This window comes from Pristiophorus japonicus, chromosome 17 (genome assembly GCF_044704955.1).
Source record: "Pristiophorus japonicus isolate sPriJap1 chromosome 17, sPriJap1.hap1, whole genome shotgun sequence".
NCBI lineage: Eukaryota > Metazoa > Chordata > Chondrichthyes > Pristiophoridae > Pristiophorus > Pristiophorus japonicus.
In genome coordinates, this window is record NC_091993.1 from 13,442,653 (window position 1) to 13,461,037 (window position 18,385).

General features: G+C 44.0%; 1 protein-coding gene and 1 long non-coding RNA gene across 6 annotated transcripts in view; one reads left to right on the plus strand and one right to left on the minus strand.

Moving 5' to 3' along the window:
• Positions 1–2,380, plus strand: part of LOC139227560 (uncharacterized) — an 85,191-nt gene extending 82,811 nt beyond the window's left edge. The window contains exon 3 of the long non-coding RNA XR_011587439.1: positions 1,730–2,380. This is a non-coding gene — a long non-coding RNA (uncharacterized lncRNA). The remainder of the gene's footprint in view (positions 1–1,729) is intronic.
• atp8b4 (ATPase phospholipid transporting 8B4) overlaps positions 1–18,385 on the minus strand; it is a 279,883-nt gene that overhangs the window by 56,843 nt on the left and 204,655 nt on the right. For all 5 annotated transcript variants that reach the window (XM_070858401.1, XM_070858399.1, XM_070858402.1 and 2 more), the window contains 5 exons: positions 18,033–18,121; positions 15,955–16,151; positions 14,399–14,607; positions 6,679–6,722; positions 1,712–1,877 (listed from right to left, as the gene is read on the minus strand). In XM_070858401.1, the coding sequence (XP_070714502.1) occupies positions 1,712–1,877; positions 6,679–6,722; positions 14,399–14,607; positions 15,955–16,151; positions 18,033–18,121 (705 nt within the window). The remainder of the gene's footprint in view (positions 1–1,711; positions 1,878–6,678; positions 6,723–14,398; positions 14,608–15,954; positions 16,152–18,032; positions 18,122–18,385) is intronic.

Here is an 18,385-nt window from a genome sequence, read left to right on the forward strand (position 1 = left end):
CTGGGCCACTGAATCATCAGATGGCAACTTTGATCCAAGAAGAGTAGATTGGATGTCGTAGATGGTTGAGGTCTAAAGATTGTGGATAATTGTTAGTAGTCCTACTTCTACACTTATTATACTGCTCATCTTTATATCAATCTCTTACCTAGAAAGTCTAATTCCCACAAAATTCGAGGTGGTGATGAATGATTTACACATTCGGAGGACAATCCGTCGTCCCCCATTTTAGCAGTGCCATTGACCCATTTAAAATGAAAGGGTTAAATTCTGCATTAAAACAGCAGACAGACAAATGCCTTGTGTACACGTAGGCGGTTTATGTAAAGGAGAGTAATATGATTAGTATCGCACTGTAAACAATTATCCTCAAGCTTTACTCCTTCGAATATTGTAAACTGCAATCATATTGGTGATAATGAAGTGGTTCAAATTAAACCCAGTGCAAACTAAATACTACATTTTATTTCTTTATTTTCATTCCCCCCCCTCCCCTCCCCTTCACCCCCCCCCTCCCCCACCCTGCAGGCCTAGTTTCTCTACATAGCGAATAAAAGGAGAACAGTCCAGGCTGAGGCCCTCTCTGTGCCCATTTGTAATACACCACGTGTAACAACAACAGCAACTTGTATTTATATAGCGCCTTTAACGTAGTAAAACATCCCAAGGTGCTTCACAGGAATATTATGAAACAAAAAATTAGACACTGAGCCGCATAAGGAGAAGTTAGGACAGGTGACCAAAAGCTTGGTCAAAGAGGTAGGTTTTAAAGGAGCATCTTGAAGGAGGAAAGAGAGGCGGAGAGGTTTAGGGAGGGAGTTCCAGAGCTTGGGGCCGAGGTAACAGAAGGCACGGCCACCAATGGTGGAGCGATTATAATCAGGGATGCTCAAGAGGGCAGAATTAGAGAAGTGCAGACATCTCGGGGGGTTGTGGGGCTGGAGGAGATCACAGAGATAGGGAGGGGCGAGGCCACGGAGGGATTTGAAAACAAGGATGAGAATTTTGAAATCGTGGCAAGTAGCAATGAACAGAACTAGCCCAGCTCTCCATCTGGTGACTTGGCTGAATCAACCCAGTTAAACATTCCAGAGGGAGAAGCAGGCTTGGATCTCGAGACTGTGACCATCAGTCAGGAGATCCGTGTGTCACTGGGCTACCATGGAGTTAAAACATTTTCCAAAAGCCAGCATGCTAATAGTTCTGCAGCACAGCTTGCCTGTGCTGGATTCTAATCAGTGCTCAGCTGCCTTAAATTGGCATAAACTATTAAAACCAAAATCAGTTGCAGTAACGCAACACAGCTCTGTCCTCATTAAATCTGGGCCCCTGAGCTTAAATCTCACACAGTGCCAGCTAATGAAAAACATGACTGCAGACTTGTGTCAGATATACATTCATTAATTCCTGGCAGAGCAGCAGAAGATACTCGAATGAAAGGTCACCTCACAATTCAGTATTTCATTCTGTGGAAAAAAAAAGCTGCAAATATTGTGCGTACACACATTTAAATAGACTGCTCCATTTTATCAGTGGAATGGATGATGTCAAATCGCACCGAGTTAACCCGAATCTCAAAATGCCTTGAGATTCAATGTCATTTTTTTTCCCCCAAGCTATGGTGGTGCTGCATGGCTGTTCAGCAAGGGCTCTTTACAGATGTTGTACATTCTAAGGAAAGCTGGCTTTGATTTCCACTTTTTAATGTTACCTTCGTTCTTTTCCTCAGGCATGACTGTGTGGCAGAGAGAAAGCAACCGAAAGAACTCGTGCACTGATGGATCACCCAGCTTAGTCGCTTCCACCAGACTGGCATCATAAAACTTGAACTTCTTATCTGCTAAAGTGTTGAATGAAAAATCCACAGAGAGTTTTTTCTATAAATTAAAGAGAAAAAACAACATTGAGAGTAGGATTAACACGACAACCCACCTGCTCTGTATCTTTCAGTGATAGCGGATCCCTAATGTCTTATTTTTAGCTGCAATGTGTTGGTCAGGACTGTGCCTTTAAGTTTGTCTGTGGTCTTAGACCTTCCTCTTTATATCCAAAGCTCAACTTGGGGAGTTTCTCAATTTGTTTAGGGTTCAGCTAATCTCAAATCTGAAGTACCTGTTCCAGAAATTGTTATCTACATGATAATCTTAAATGATAGAACGTGACCATCAACAATTAAGACATCAGAGTGAAGAGGCAGTTGATGCCGTGTGGGTAACTTTACATTGACTATGTTAAGGGAGTGTGCTTTACATGTTATAGCATAAAAGAGACCATTTGGCCCATCAAGTCTACACTGATGTAGTTCTCCAAATAAGTCTCCTTTTATAAAATCCGAATGAGATCATCACAGACCAAAGATTGAAAAAGAAAGACTTGCATTTATATAGCACCTTCTACGACCATCGGACGTCTCAAAGCACTTTTCAGCCAATGAAGTACTTTGAGCGTAGTCACTGTTGTAATGCAGGAAACTTGGCAGCCAATTTGCACACAGCAAGTTCCCACAAACAGCAATGTGATAATGGCCAGATAATCTGTTTTTGTTATTTTGATCGAGGGGTAAATATTGTCTAGAACTTGGAATCTACTTGATTTCTCCTCGTGTCCCGACCAACATTCAAACACCACCAAAACAGATTAACTGATCATTTATCCCATTACTGGTGTTGGGCGCAATTTGAATACCTCAACAAGAGATTACACTTCTAAAATAATTTGTGACTGTGATAAAGACTCTATATAAATGCCATTTTTTTCTTCCTTTGTTAGTATGGCTCACTTATCAACCAAAAGATTGACAGATACTCCTCCAACATGAAAATACCCAACATTATTACAGAACAGAAATCATTAAAACTTCAATACTGAAGACACACATTTTAACCACTCAGTTTTTTTTTTGCCAATAAACATTTAACCTAGAAATTTATTAAAATAACTTTTGAGCACACAGTACTGAATACAGTGTCAGCTGTGGCTCAATGTAGCACGTTCGCCCGAGTCAGAAGGTTGTGGGTTCAAGTCCCACTCCAGGGACATGAGCCCAAAATCTAGGCTGACACTCCAGTGGAGTACTGAGGGAGCGCTGTACTGTCGGAGGTGCCGTCTTTCGGATGAGACATTAAACCGAGACCCCGGCTGCTCTCTCAGATGGACATAAAAGATCCCATGGCACTATTTCAAAGAAGAGCAGGGGGAGTTATCCCTGGTGTCCTGGCCAATGTTTCGGACCCAGTTATTTGCACTGTGTTTTGGTTGATTGGCTCTCCATTATCACATGACCCGAAGGCTGATTGGTCCCCTTGGAGGATAAGCCACACCCTGAAATTTCTCAGGAATGTGTAACTGGAACCGCCAAGCCCAAGTTCTGAATGACTTTGCAAAGTGTAATTCGAGCTATTCTGATTTCAGAACACCCCTGCAAGCAGTCACAGAGAGGGTAGAACGCCACAAACCCAGCAAAAGCCTCTCAAATCCCTGACCCCAGCCCAAGTTCATGCCTCCCTCAGCCCAAGTTCCTGACCTTACCGCCCTCTGCCATAGATGGGGCATTGTGAGTGGGTCACAGATTCTTAACAGGTTTATTGTGTAGGAAGTGAATAGTGACAGTATCGTGACTTCCGAATTACATCCCTTGTAACACACGCAACCAGCTTTCCAAGAAATTGGGTGTGGGTGTAAAGGGGGTTGGAAGAACATGATATGTCTTCCCTCAGTTCCCTCTCTCCCCGCTCCTCTTGTATCTCTCTCTCTCCCACCCCCTCATATCTCTCTCTCTTCACCACCCCCCAATCGCTCTCTCTCTCTCCCCCACCGGCTCTCCCCCTCACCCCCATGTCTCACTCTCTCCTTCCGTGTGTCTCTCACTCCCAGCCCCCTCCACCCGCCAGTGTCTCTCTCTCTCCCTCTCCCTCCCCCTCCCCCCCCCCCCCACCTCTCTCTCTCTCTCTCTCTCTCTCTCCACCTCCACCCCCACCTCCTCCCACCATCCCCTACCCCCAATTCCCCACCTCTCACTCCCCTCCCTACCATCTTTCACTCCACACCCCTCCCCGCTACCTCTCCCCCCTCCCCTGCCACCTCTCTCAGCCCGCCCCCCCCCCACCACCTCTCTCTCTTCCCCACCCCCCCCTCTCTCTCCCCTCCCGCCTCGCTCTCACATGCCCCCCGCCACTTCTGTCTCACCAACCCCACCTCCCCCCCCATGTCTCTCTCTCTTCACCCCCCCCTCACCACACCCCCACGTGTCCCTCTCTCACCACTCCCCCCCCGCCCCCGCCTCTCCCTCACCACCCTCCTCTGCCCGCCACCTCTCTTTTCCCTCCCCCGCCCGCCTGCTGTCTCTCTCTCTCTACCCCTGATGTTTTCTCCCCCACAGAAGGCCACAATAATGCAAAGGCTGGAAGCAAATCCAGCGGTGGAAAATATTTCAACAGTGGACTCCATGCGGACTTGTTGGGGCCCCACTTTCGGTTCTGGGCCCGAGGAGCTGCGCGTGTGCGAGAGGCATAGGGGGCGGAGTCCAGAGAATGCAGGCACAGAAAAAAAACATGCAAATAGTCACAGTGCAATATTTATCCCTCAATCAACATAACAAAAATAGATTATCTGGTCATTATTACATTGCTGTTTGTGGGAGCTTGCTGTGTCCATATTGGCTGCCACGTTTCCCATATTGCAACAGTGACCACACTCTAAAAGTACATCATTGGCAGTAAAGCGCTTCAAGACGTCCAGTGATCATGAAAGGCGCTTTTTAAATGCAAGTCTTTTTCTTTATTATACTACTCAGAGCAAATATTCCCAAAGGGACATTTGCATCAAAGATTACAATTTAACCAGTAATATGGACAGAATGAATGAAGGTAAATTTTAGATTATATTTTGATTTGGTTAGAAGCGCTCTGATCACTCCACCTATCAGTGAATTAGATATGAACGGGATTTGCTGCAAGTTATTAATTCAGGCTACACACGACACAATGAAATGTATGAAAGCTCCAGGCTTTTATCTGATGAATTTGTATTACAGTTTTTGACCTTGAGAATTGCACATTTAATGTGATATAATTTCATAAACAAATGTTACTCATGCATCACTGTTATATAAGCTGTTACAATTTACATTAATCAAAATTATAGCAATGACTAGATTTTCCTATTCACACACTTTTCCTATGTTTGTAAATGAGGCACTTTACAATTTATTAATATTTGTATCTTTTATTAATGCTGAGTTTCATTGGAAATTTCTATTGGTGTTTCAAGAACAGGTGACCACATCTCCGTCAGCAAACATCAGGCCATTCTGGTGTGTTCTGTGCAACAAAACATTACTCGGATCTGTGCATCCTTCTTCAAATTGCGTTTGCTTGTATTAAGCGGGGCTGGCAACAAGTTATGAATGTTTACAAAACTTCCACATATCATAGAAGCAAAATGTGACCACTGGCAGTGCTGATACTGAGTAACTTTTGATCCAAAGCACATTCATTAAATGATATACCAACCAACACAAATTGGCCTTGATTTTGCGGTCAGTGGTGAATACCATTCATTACACTTACACTTGCCCACAAACTTTCTATGGGCTTTTGCACTGGAACTTGTGATTAGAAAGCCATCTCAGCATGGCACCCCCTACAGGGAATCTGGGACCTGTGTAAACAGGGAAAGCAACTGTGTATCCCCTTAACCAATCAGATTGAAGAATGCTTACTGAGCAGCGCAGAGTCTAAACCAGGAAGTGTCAATTAGAATATTTAATTCAATGCCAAATCATGGACAGAAAGCAAAATAAAGAGAGGGAAAGAAAGATGAAATTAAGAGAGAGATAAGAGACAGAAAGAAAATGTTAATAAAAATACATTTATAAATGTTTTTGAATCTGCAACAATAATTGAAATCTGAAGGAATGAGACTCCACACTTATAAACGTTAATTCAAGGGGTTTGCAGGCCTACGTAGAGGCAGTGAGCAGGAAGGTAGAGGAGAAGTGATGAATTGGCGAGGGGTGAAGGGGGCAAAGTACCCAAAAGGTGGTCTGATTGGGTGATCAGAAGGGGAGGAAACAGACAGGAAGGCCGAAGAGATAGAAGTAATGAGTTTGGTTCTGAAGTGGCAGCCGGAATGTGAATGCACACAGAGATTCTATTGGCATGTCCTGGTCATAAACAGGAACAGGGATGAGACAATACAAAAGTGTCCAAAATTCAAGCCCGAGATCCTGGGATGGGATGAAGTTGGTACGTGGACAGCATGCAATCAGCCTGAAGCATCCACTAACCAGTGTCCGTATAATTATAAATATACGGAATATAAACCTGCACGAATATAAATATTGCACTTTTTATTACAGTAAATGTAACTAGATAAATTGTCGATTTAAAGCCCCTCAGCTTGAAGCAGGAATGGCATATTGGGGTGGAGAATGAAGGTGAAGGCTGATAGAGGCAGTAGCTGAGGTGTGAGGTAGGCCAGGTTGAGGTCTGATCTGGACGGATGTGAGTATGAAAGTTAGGGTTTGGAAGGGCAACAGGGAGCTGGTTCCAGGTCAGAGGTCCCAGGTCAGATCACAGTTTAGGCTGAGGCTAGGCAGTTTACAAACATCTGGAAAATTCTGTTCATCGTTGCATCCCAATGACTCAAGTTGAAATATTTTCTTTCTGGTACTCCTACCTGAGATATTTCGGTTTTATGCCCCAGCTCATCATAAGCATCTCCTAGATAAGGATTTAAAAAATCTTCATTAAAATTTCTGTTCATTGTTTGCTGGAAAAACATTTTATTTCTTCAGTTGATAATATGCAAAACAAGGGGGTTAATTGAACAGGAAGGCTAAAATGCTGCAGGGGGAGGAGGGAGTAGAGACAGACACAGAAAGTTAGCTCTTACATTGATAACATCTTTACACATGCCTGCACACATACACACACACACATTCTCCCATTCTCCCATGACATTCATTGATAAAAAGTTAATAGATGAAACTATAATGGGGCTGAATTTGCGGTCGGAGGCTCCTGACCAACAATAAATCCACAAACTTGCCTTCTGTGTTGGGATCCATATAGTCTCTTGAACACTCTTAGTTCACTAGTTCAATTTAACTCGATTTGGGAGATTTCAGACACCCATGTGGAGCTTTAAAATGGCGTTCCTTCACAGACCTTCTCTCTCAATACAGCTCCCTATACCTCCTAGCTAGAGGGTGCTATAATGTAGACCCGCATTCCTAGGCCTTCATTGCGTAACCCAGCGTAGAGGCCCACGTATCCCAGGAGCGCAGGCAGTTCGCAAGCGCCCCTGGGATCACATGGGCCAGCCCAACCAATGAAAGAAAGAGGATCCCCATTCATACTTAAGGGGATTCTGTATGTACGGAAAACCCATAAGTATGAATAGGGATCACATGAAAATAAAACATTTAACATAACAAATAAATAAATTACATATTAAAATTAATTAAAATACAATATAATTAAACATTTAAAACAAAAATGGAATTAAAAAAAAAATACATTTCAATGTTTTAAAGTGGCTGAAAATAACCTTACCGTACACAGGTTTTAATGTTTAAATGAATGAAAAAATAATAATTTTATGTTTTTTTAAAACTGTTACACCAGGTAAAAGTAAGCCTCACACCCACTTTTACCAGGCGTAACAATTTTGCAGGCAGTCACTGTGTAGAAGTTGGGCAAATAGCCCAACTCTCCGCCCGTGGAGGCCATTTTCCCGGGGATGTGTGCGATCGGGCAAGAGAAGTTCCGGGTTTTAGCGCCTGCCTAAACCCAGAAACCTGCGTGTGCCCATACCTCGTACACACCAGTTGGGGCTACAGAGTCTGGCCCAATGTGTTTAGGTGACCAAAGATTTTTTTTTTAAAAAGAGAGTGAAAGAGACAATATAAATGCTGAGCACTACGGAATGTGTAACCAAGCTAACTAAAATCCTAGCTAGCAGAAAATATTTTGCTACCAAATTTCATGCAGCACTCTATTTAGAACACACGTGGATCTAGAAGTTGAAACATACGCGTGCTGGGATCCTCACCGAAGTACGAGAGCAAACTGGCCAATCACAGCCCCAAATGGACAAATAAAATCGTGGAAAGCACACCCACAATTTTCCGATACGTACTCCTGCTGGGGGGAGGCTCCCTGCCTGGAGTGCTCAGTCATAAAATCAGCTGAATAACATTTCTGCTTGTTGTAAATTAAGTTTTATTCAAGGAGGAAATGGATATTGAATAGCGTAAAACTTCCATGATGCTTTAGTTATGGGTGGAGCTGCGAAACACCAAAGGGCAGAAAACATTAGTGGGAGTTGTGCACAGACCACCAAACAGTAGTAGGGAGATTGGAGATGGCATCAAACAGGAAATTAGGAACGCGTGCAATAAGGGTACAGCAGTTATCATGGGTGACCTTAATCTGCATATTGATTGGGCGAACCAAACTGGTAGCAATACTGTGGAGGAGGATTTCCTGGAGTGTATAAGGGATGGTTTTCTAGACCAATATGTTGAAGAACCAACTAGAGAGCAGGCCATCCGAGACTAGGTCTTGTGTAACGAGAGAGGATTAATTAGCAATCTGGTCGTGCGAGGCCCCTTGGGGAAGACTGACCATAATAAGGTAGAATTCTTCATTAAGATGGAGAGTGACACAGTTAATTCAGAGACTAGGGTCCTCAACTTAAGGAAAGGAAACTTCGATGGTATGAGACGTAAATTGGCTAGGATAGACTGGAGAATGATACTAAAAGGGTTGACGGTGGATAGGCAATGGCAGACATTTAAATATCACATGGATGAACTACAACAATTGTACATCCCTATTTGGTGTAAGAATAAAAAAGGGAAGCTGGCTCAACCCCGTAGCTAACAAGAGAAATTAGGGAAAGTGTTAAATCCAAGCAAGAGGCACATAAATTGGCCAGAAAAAGCAGCAAACCTGAGGACTGAGAGAAATTTAGAATTTAGCAGAGGAGGAGTAAGGGTTTAATTCGGAGGGGGAAAATAGAGTATGAGAGTAAGCTTGCGAAGAACATAAAATCTGACTGCAAAAGCTTCTATAGATATGTGAAAAGAAAAAGATTAGTGAAGACGAATGTAGGTCCCTTGCAGTCAGAATCAGGGGAATTCATAATGGGGAACAAGGAAATGGCAGACCAATTGAAAAAATACTTTGGTTCTGTCTTCACTAAGGAAGACACGAATAACCTCCCGAAAATACTAGGGGACCGAGGGTCTAGCGAGAAGGGGGAACTGAGGGAAATCCTTATCAGCCAGGAAATGGTGTTAGGGAAATTGAAGGGACTGAAGGCCGATAAATCCCCAGGGCCTGATAGTCTGCATCCCAGAGTACTTAAGGAAGTGGCCCTAGAAATAGTGGATGCATTGGTAGTCATTTTCCAACATTCTATAGACTCTGGTTCAGTTCCTATGGATTGGAGGGTAGCTAATATAACCCCGCTTTTTAAAAAAGGAGGGAGAGAGAAAACAGGGAATTATAGACCGGTTAGCCTGACATCGGTAGTGGGGAAGATGTTGGAATCAATTTTTAAAGATTTAATAGAAGCGCATTTGGAAAGCAGTGACAGGATCGGTCCAAGTCAGCATGGATTTATGAAAGGGAAATCATGCTTGACAAATCTTATAAAATTTTTTTGAGGATGTAACGAGGAGAGTGGATAAGGGAGAACCAGTGGATGTGGTGTATTTGGACTTTCAAAAGGCTTTTGACAAGGTCCCACACAAGAGATTAGTGTGCACATGGTATTGGGGGTAATGTATTGACATAGATAGAGAACTGGTTGGCAGACAGGAAGCAAAGCGTAGGAATAAACGGGTCCTTTTCAGATGGCAGGCAGTGACTAGTGGGGTACCACAAGGTTCAGTGCTGGGACCCCAGCTATTTACAATATACATTAATGATTTAGACAAAGGAATTGAATGTAATATCTCCACGTTTGCAGATGACACTAAGCTGGGTGGCAGTGTGAGCTGCGAGGAGGATGCTAACAGGCTGCAGGGTGACTTGGACAGATTAGGTGAATGGGCAAATGCATGGCAGATGAAGTATAATGTGGATAAGTGTGAGGTTATCCACTTTGGTTGCAAAAACAGGAAGGCAGAATATTATCTGAATGGTGACAGATTAGGAAAAGGGGAGGTGCAACGAGACCTGGGTGTCATGGTACATCAGTCACTGAAGGTAGGCATGCAGGTACAGCAGGCAGTAAAGAAGGCAAATGGCATGCTGGCCTTCATAGTGAGGGGATTTGAGTATAGGAGCAGGGAGGTCTTACTGCAGTTGTGCAGGGCCTTGGTGAGACCACACCTTGAGTATCATGTGCAATTTTGGTCTCCTAATCGGAGGAAGGACATTCTTGCTATAGAGGGGAAGGCAGCGAAGGTTCACCAGACTGATTCCCAGGATGGCAGGACTGACATATGAAGAAAGACTGGATTGACTTGGCTTATATTCATTGGAATTTAGAAGAATGAGAGGGGATCTCATAGAAACATATAAAATTCTGACGGGATTGGACAGGTTAGATGCAGGAAGAATGCTCCCGATGTTGGGGAAGTCCAGAACCAGGGGTCACAGTCTAAGGATAAGGGGTAAGCCATTTAGGGCTGAGATGAGGAGAAACTTCTTCACTCAGAGAATTCTGAACCTGTGGAATTCTCTGCCACAGAAAGTTGTTGAGGCCAGATCGTTAGATATATTCAAAAGGAGTTAGATGTGGCCCTTACGGCTAAAGGGATCAAAGGGTATGGAGAGAAAGCAGGGGTACTGAAGTTGCATGAACAGCCATGATCATATTGAATGGCGGTGCAGGCTCGAAGGGCCGAATGGCCTACTCCTGCACCTACTTTCTATGTTTCTATGTTAGTGTTGTGGTTGGCGTTTGAGAAATATAAACTGCGGAAAGCAGCATCTTGTAAGTATATCTGGCTGTGGCGATGTGCCCATGAGGGAATGAGGGAATTTGTGCTGGGTGGGAATATTTTTCGCGGTAAGGTATGGAGCAGAGTAAATAATTTGCTGTGATTGGAGAGTTCCATAAGCAAATTACAATCCGCTGGAAGAAACAAGAGTCAATCTATTCATTATTCAGTTTGTGTCCCAGTCAATGATTTTATTTAAATATTCATTGAATTTTATTTTATTGTTATTAACATTGAGAGTTTGGAGGGCATTTTAATATTTCAGTCAGATTTAGAGACACTAAAGATTCATGCTAACTCTCGCTTATGCTTAAAGAAGTTTTATTTGGGATTAAGGCTGTTCTATTTATTACAGCTACTAACCTGTAGGGGAAAAAATTAATTGCGAGGCTTGACTGTGAGTCAAGAAAATAGTCTTTGTTCCCACAGTTGACTACTTCCGACATCACAGGTACATCACCAACACTGGATAAAGCTGCAAATCCACACATAACTGAATGATCTTAACAATCTGCCTGTGACCTTGACTATTCATGTTGCATGATAATTCTCGCCAGTGAAGTACAGAAATAGTTATTTGAAACTTTTTCATCACATATCCAGCACATATTTAATCAGGAATCATAATTAACATGGCTCCCCAGAAGAATAACAACTTGAATTTATATAGCGTCTTTAATGTAGTATAATGTCCCTAGGCGCTTCGCAGGATGTTACTAGACAAAGAAGTCTGACACTGAGCCACAGGAGGAGAAATTAGGGCAGGTGACCAAAAGCTTGGTCAAAGAGACAAGTTTTAAGGAGCGTCTTAAAGGAGGAAAGAGAGATAGAGAAGTGGAGATGTTTAGGCAGGGAGTTCTAGAGCTTGGGGCGTAGGCAACAGAAGGCACGGCCACCAATGGTTGAGCGATTATAATCAGTGATGCTCAAGAAGGCAGAATTCGAGGACGCAGATATGTCAGGGTGGGGGGTGGGGAGGTTGTGGGGCTGGAGGAGATTACAGAGACATGGAGGGATTTGAAAACAAGGTTGAGAATTTTGAACTCGAGGCGTTGTTAACCGACAGCCAATGTAGGTCAGCGAGCACAGGGGTGATGGGTGAACGGATGAATGGTTGAAGGTGCAGAGGTAAAGTATCTGGATCCGAACCATTCCAGGTGAAAGACCAAGGTTCGATCCCCAGTCTGTGCTGGGCTAGCTCATCTGAATTGGCAGCAGCAATCTTCAGCCAAGATTCCTGCTCTGGGTTGCTCTACGTTGACCCCTACTGGGAGTGTGCCGACGTAAATGCTGGGTCAGGGCAGGATCTGGCTTTGCGGAGGCTCCATCCTCCACAGTTGGACAACCAGTTGGCATTCACTCACACGTGGATCAAATTAAAGTGAAGATAGGAAAATAAAGGCTCAGAAATTGCAGTTGGAGGCTTCCTGCGGACGGATGCCTCCAACCAAAGTTATTTTTACAAAAGTACTTGGTGGTGCCGGAGGAACGTAGACTTCCGCTCCGAGGCCTCCTTGCGCAGTCCAGCGTAGGGGCCCATGTATTCCAGGTGCGTATGGTCAGCCTGGGATCACGTGGGCTGGACCAACCAATGAAAATGGCGTATCCCCATTCACAGTAATGGTGAGTTCCGTTTGTATGGAGATCACCATTTCTATGAATGGGGATACCCGCAAAACACAAACATTTTAAATAAATAAGAAAAACACTTCACATATTTAAAATGAATTGAAATTGAATTTAATTAAATGTTTTAGAGAAAAACATTTGTTTTTTTAATTTTTTTTAATTTGTTTTAATGGGGGTAAAAAATAAACTTACCTTAATGGACAGGGTTTTTAAATATAAAAATTGTTGATAACATTTTATTTTCTATCTTTTAAAACTTTTATGCTGGTAAAAGCAGGTCATATGCTTGCTTTTACCAGGCGTAAGAGTTTGAAGGACATTCGCTGGGCAGGAATTGGGCAAATAGCCCAAATCTCTGCCCGCAAAGGCCCTTCTCCCGGGGATATGTTGGAACGGTTAAAAGTGCCGGGTTTCGGCGCATGTGCATTGCACGCCGAGAACCGGAATTTGCCTCCATGGGTGCGTGCGCGCATCATACGTCCCCATAGAGACCGTGAGTTGTGGCCTAGTGTGATAAGCAACGCTCCTCATAAGCTTAGACTGTAAAACAGATTACGTATGCTTATTTGGTATGTGTGAAATGTAAACATAAAAATATCATTAAAATAACAAAGCAAATGACATTGCTTGATAATCATTTATCATTAAAGATGGATGTAAATCTCGAAGGGGAGTAAAGAGAGAATTTTTTGTTTCAAGTGGCATCGTTTCAATAGGTTGCGTTTCATCGTGCCCGCACTGCCTAAAACATCATTTGCTGGAGTCACGGGCCTCCGGATCAGTTTGAAGGCCAGACCAAAATCACGGTCCCACTTGTGATCCCCACTGTTGTCCTATACAGCCACTTTGTGGAGCTTCACCTGTGAATCACATCACTGATATTACTGCAAAGTCCAGCACCGAGGACAGCACAACTTGATCTTACTGAATGGCGGAGCAGGCTCAAAGGGCCGAATGGCTTACTCCTGCTCCTATTTCTTATTTTCTTATGACTCGAGGTTCTCCCATTTGTTCATAAATTCATAATTTTACAAAAAAAAAAATGAAGCTAATCCTTGAGAGAATATTATGGCTGGGCTGGAGGGGCAGTGTTGTAGGCATTAGGCACCTGCTAAATATATCTAAACTCATATAGGTTTAAAGTGGCCACATATAAAATGGCTGCCCAAGCATGATGGAAACTCAGTTAGTCAAGCAATGAACTGTTGACTGAGGCTGACCGAGCAATGACCCTGTGAGGCCCACTACCGGGAATGCCTTGGATCATCCGCTTGAGACAAGATAACGATAACGAACCATTATAGTACCTGGTATGGAATGTCCTTAATCAAGGACTTCGCACAGCAGAGCCCCGAGGAACAGAGATAAGTGGGGGGCCTACCTCACATAACGAGGTCATTAATCAGCCCGAGCTGACAAGAACCGAACATACAGCCCCTGAGGTATATGGGGAATTCTATTGGGTTAAAGAAACCTAGATGTAATCTATAATCGTTATGATTGGATTGTGTCCAGCCAAAGTGGGCTGAGTAACTGTAATAAACTATTGTAAAACATATAAATATCGATGAATTCCTTTGTTCGGTGAAGAGAGGTGCCTGGATCTAGACTAGAGGCTTCCTCCCCGCCGGCGTAATAAAAGGTCGCTTTGGCGTTGGAACCGACTCTGAGTGTTGAGTGATTCTTCCGAGAAAACATTCACGCTAACAGGCAGGAAAGTCTGATCTCTGACCCTTGGGCTTGCTGTCCCCTTGAAATGCACCTGTGAGGGTAAAGTACAAATTATTTAAGAACTCCACAGAAGCTTACCGTAGGTTTTTCCATTAATGGAACATTTGTTGAAAATCATTATGTTCTGTGTAAGTGTTCCTGTTTTGTCAGAAAAGATATATTCGATTTGCCCCAGCTCCTCATTGAGTGTTGTGGTGCGTGCTTCAGCAGATGTGTTTTTTGGGGCATAAAACATCTTGCGGTCCCAGTTTATGAAGTAGCTGTGCCCGAGCCGAATGACTTCAACACTTAAAGGAACACAAAGTCAAAGAGCAATTGAGATCACGAAAAAAATAAAATAATATATAATATCGCAACAATTGAAAGCCAAACCAGATCAAAACAGGAAATTGCAAACGTCTGGAAGAATATTTCTGAATTTAAATTATCGCCATAAAAACAGCAGTTAAAAAAAATGTTCAAAGTCAACTATCTTAAAAATCATCAGAAGTAACAGGAAAAAAAACAAGGTGCTCTCTGCCAGCTGGAAGTGACAGATATGCCCATCTCTGTTTACTTCAAGGAAGTGACTTCAAAGGTGTAACCAAATTAAATGAACATGCTCATCCATGGTCAATTCTGGGCACCACACTTTCGGAAGGACGTGAAGGAGAGGGGGCAGAAAAGATTTACAAGACAGTGATTCCAGGGATGAGGTACTTCAGCTACGTGGGTAGACTGGAGAAGCTGGGGTTGTTCTCCTTAGAGCAGAGAAGGTTGAGAGGAGATTTGGTAGAGGCGGTCAACATTGGTGGAAGGGTCGAGAGCCAGAGGATACAGATTTAAAGTGATTGGCATAAGAACCAAAGGCAGCGAGTGATTGCGATCGGGAACGCACTGCCTGAGAGGGTGGTGGGGGCAGACTCAATCGTGGCTTTCAAAAGCGAATTGGATAAGTAGCTGACGGAAAATAATGTGAGGGCTACGGGGAAAGGGCGGGGGGAGTGGGGTCAGCTGAGGTGCCCTTGTAGAGAGCCGGCATGGGCTCGACGGGCCAAATGGCCTCCTTCTGTGCTGTAACCATTCTATGAATCCCTATATGTCTTTCTATATACTGCCATGTAATGTATATGGACATGCATTGATTGTCCACCACATCACACTCAGTGTCGCACTTCTCATATTTAATTCCAGGCAAATATCGTCCAGCTGGCTGTTGGAGGAAATTTGCAAATGCACCAATCTTGAAAGGTTTCGGGGAGCATCTCCCTCCACACGTAAAACTAAATACAAACCCCATCATTCGCTGCCGCTTTCTTGCGCCCTGCGGATTTATCGAACTGCAGATAAACTTTCCACAACACAAAATATCTTCTAACCGACGTCACGGCAGATTGCTAACAACAATTACACCTTGTGAGCTCGAAGGGACCAATCCACACAACCCCAGCTAGGGCCCATTTCCCCGTGTTTATAAAACAGCACATTGTCCAACGGCCGAATGCCGCTGTGGATCCATCAGTTATAATCAAATTGTGCATGACTGTTCTCTGGAGTCAACATCAAATGACAAATGGTAATATGAAAAGCAATGGCACAAGAGAAAGGCTCAGTAAATCTTCCCCATTGAAAATTCTCTGAAAACAATGGCTCACCTGACATACAGCGAGATCGGCACAACAGTGTTCAGGATAATTATGTATGACCAGAAGCTTAGAAATCCTGAAAAAATGGCATTTTTCATCCACTGGTCCCAGGGCAGGTAAATGCGGAAATTAAATCCGACTTCATTCTCCCAAATGGAATTTCCAATTCCTAAAATGGTCCCCATGCACACAAGGAAGCCGAAGATCTGAAGAGAGAATCATTGTTACCACAGGGGACAAGAGTGAGGAGAGCAGTATTTCCTTTATGAAGTACCACAGTCTGTGCGTGTCCCAGCGTGTTTTTGCTGCAGAGCCCTGGACTTCGAATTTGGCAGCATCAGTCCTGTTCCACAGAAGACTACATCCTATCTACTGTTTAGTCAAGCATCGTTAGCAGTGCTGTGCGCCAGTCTAACATAGACAGTCCCTCGAAACGAGGATGACTTGCTTCCACACCAAAAAGAAAAAGGATGAGTTCACATGTGTTTCAATGAAGGACCCGAAATACATCCTGAAGGGTGGAAGATGCCTGTGCATGCATTTTTTTTTTTAACATGCACACCAGCCACCACACAGGCTTGACAGAGCGAGGTCTTGGTCCAGTGGCAAGGATTACCCAAGACGACTGGAGACCAGCTCTGCTGCACGGACCGAATGCACACACGTATATTGCAGTGTGGGCTGGTCCACGCTGCCCCTGCGCCCCCGCCCCCGAACTTGTGCCTCCCCTGGGCCCCGATCACGTCCCTCCACAGTCTCTCGCCGCTCCTTCGCCCCGACCGCGCTGCTCCTGCTGGACCTGCCCACGCTCCAGTCACCGACCTGGATCTTGATGACATCACAGCCGTCGCCCTCCTGCACCAGCTCGCACTGTACCTTGTAGCGACATGGCCTCCACGCTGCCCATGGCCGCCGCTCACAGGTCAGGGCCTCCACGCTGCCCATGGCCGTTGCTCGCTGCTCCTTTCATGGCCCCAACCTGCCGCTGAACCATAAAAGGAGCGGCGAGCAGCGAGTGGCGAACTGCGAACATGGGCAGCGTGGAGGCCCTGACCTGTGAGCGGCGGCCATGGGCAGCATGGAGGCCCTGACCAGTCTACATCCAAGATTGTTCCATTCACCCTGGCCAAGAAAACACAGAAGGAACTGGGTAAAGTAAAAAAAAAATCTAATGTTTGGGTGTGGTTATTTTATATTTATCAGGAATGGTGGTATAGTGGTTATGTCACTGGACTAGTAATCCAGAGGCCTGGGCTAATGATCCGGAGATGTGAGTTTAAATCCCACCACGGCATCTGGGGAATTTAAATTCATTAATTAAATAAATCTGGAATATAAAGCAGGTATCAGTAATGGTGACCATGAAACTATCAGATTGCCGTAAAAATCCATCTGGTTCACTAATGTCCTTTAGGGACGGAAATCTGCCGCCCTTACCTGGTCTGACTTATATGTGACTCCAGACCCACAGCAAACGTAGTTGGCTCTTAACTGCCCTCTGAAATGGCCCAATAAGCTACATTCTTGTTCACCACCACCTTCAAGGACAATTAGGGATGGGCAATAAATGCTGGCCAGTGACACCCGTATCACAGGAAATAATTTTTAAAAGATTAAATAAAGCTAATGTTTTATTAACCATTACAAAAACTGATTTCCATCGGGTTACATCGAGTGTACAGCACAGACACAGGTCATTCGGCCCAACTGGTCGATGTCGGTGTTCATACTCCACAGGAACCTTCTCCCACCCTACTTCATCTGGCCCTATTAGCATAACCTTCTATTCCTTTCTCCCTCATGATCTATGCTATTTGCATCAACTATGTGATTGAATATTTACAGGATATTGTAAATGTTTCAGGACTCAATTGCAATGATATTTCACAGTGATGATGGATAGAGCTTCTCATCATCTGTGGTAATGACTAGGACTTGGAAGGCAAGTGTAGTTTCTACAAAGTAAGGAAGCATCAGTGCATTAGTAATCCAATCCCAGTAATGGATATTGGAGACACTCTACAATACATCAGGTTTGTCATGTGAGGTGACCGGGTAAACACCCTCTCAAGATTTTAGTGACTTACCCACAGCACCAAGGTATTCATCAGTCGGTCTATACTCGTCCGTTTGAATTTGGTGCGGCCACTGTTCTGCATTAGCTTGGTATCAGGCCCTGGAATATAAAGACATCTATCTATATTACCGAAAAAAATTGAGCATTAAATAAATCCAGGCCGTCACTCCAGTGCAGTACTGAGGGAGCGCTGCGCTATCAGAGGTGCTGCCCTTTGGATGTGATTTTAGACTGAGGTCCCCCTCTGTCCTCTCAGGTGGACACAGAAGATTCCCATGGCTCTATTCAAAGAAAAGCAGGAGAGATCTCCCCAGCCAACATTTATCCCTCAACCGACATCACTAGAACAGATTATCGGGCCAT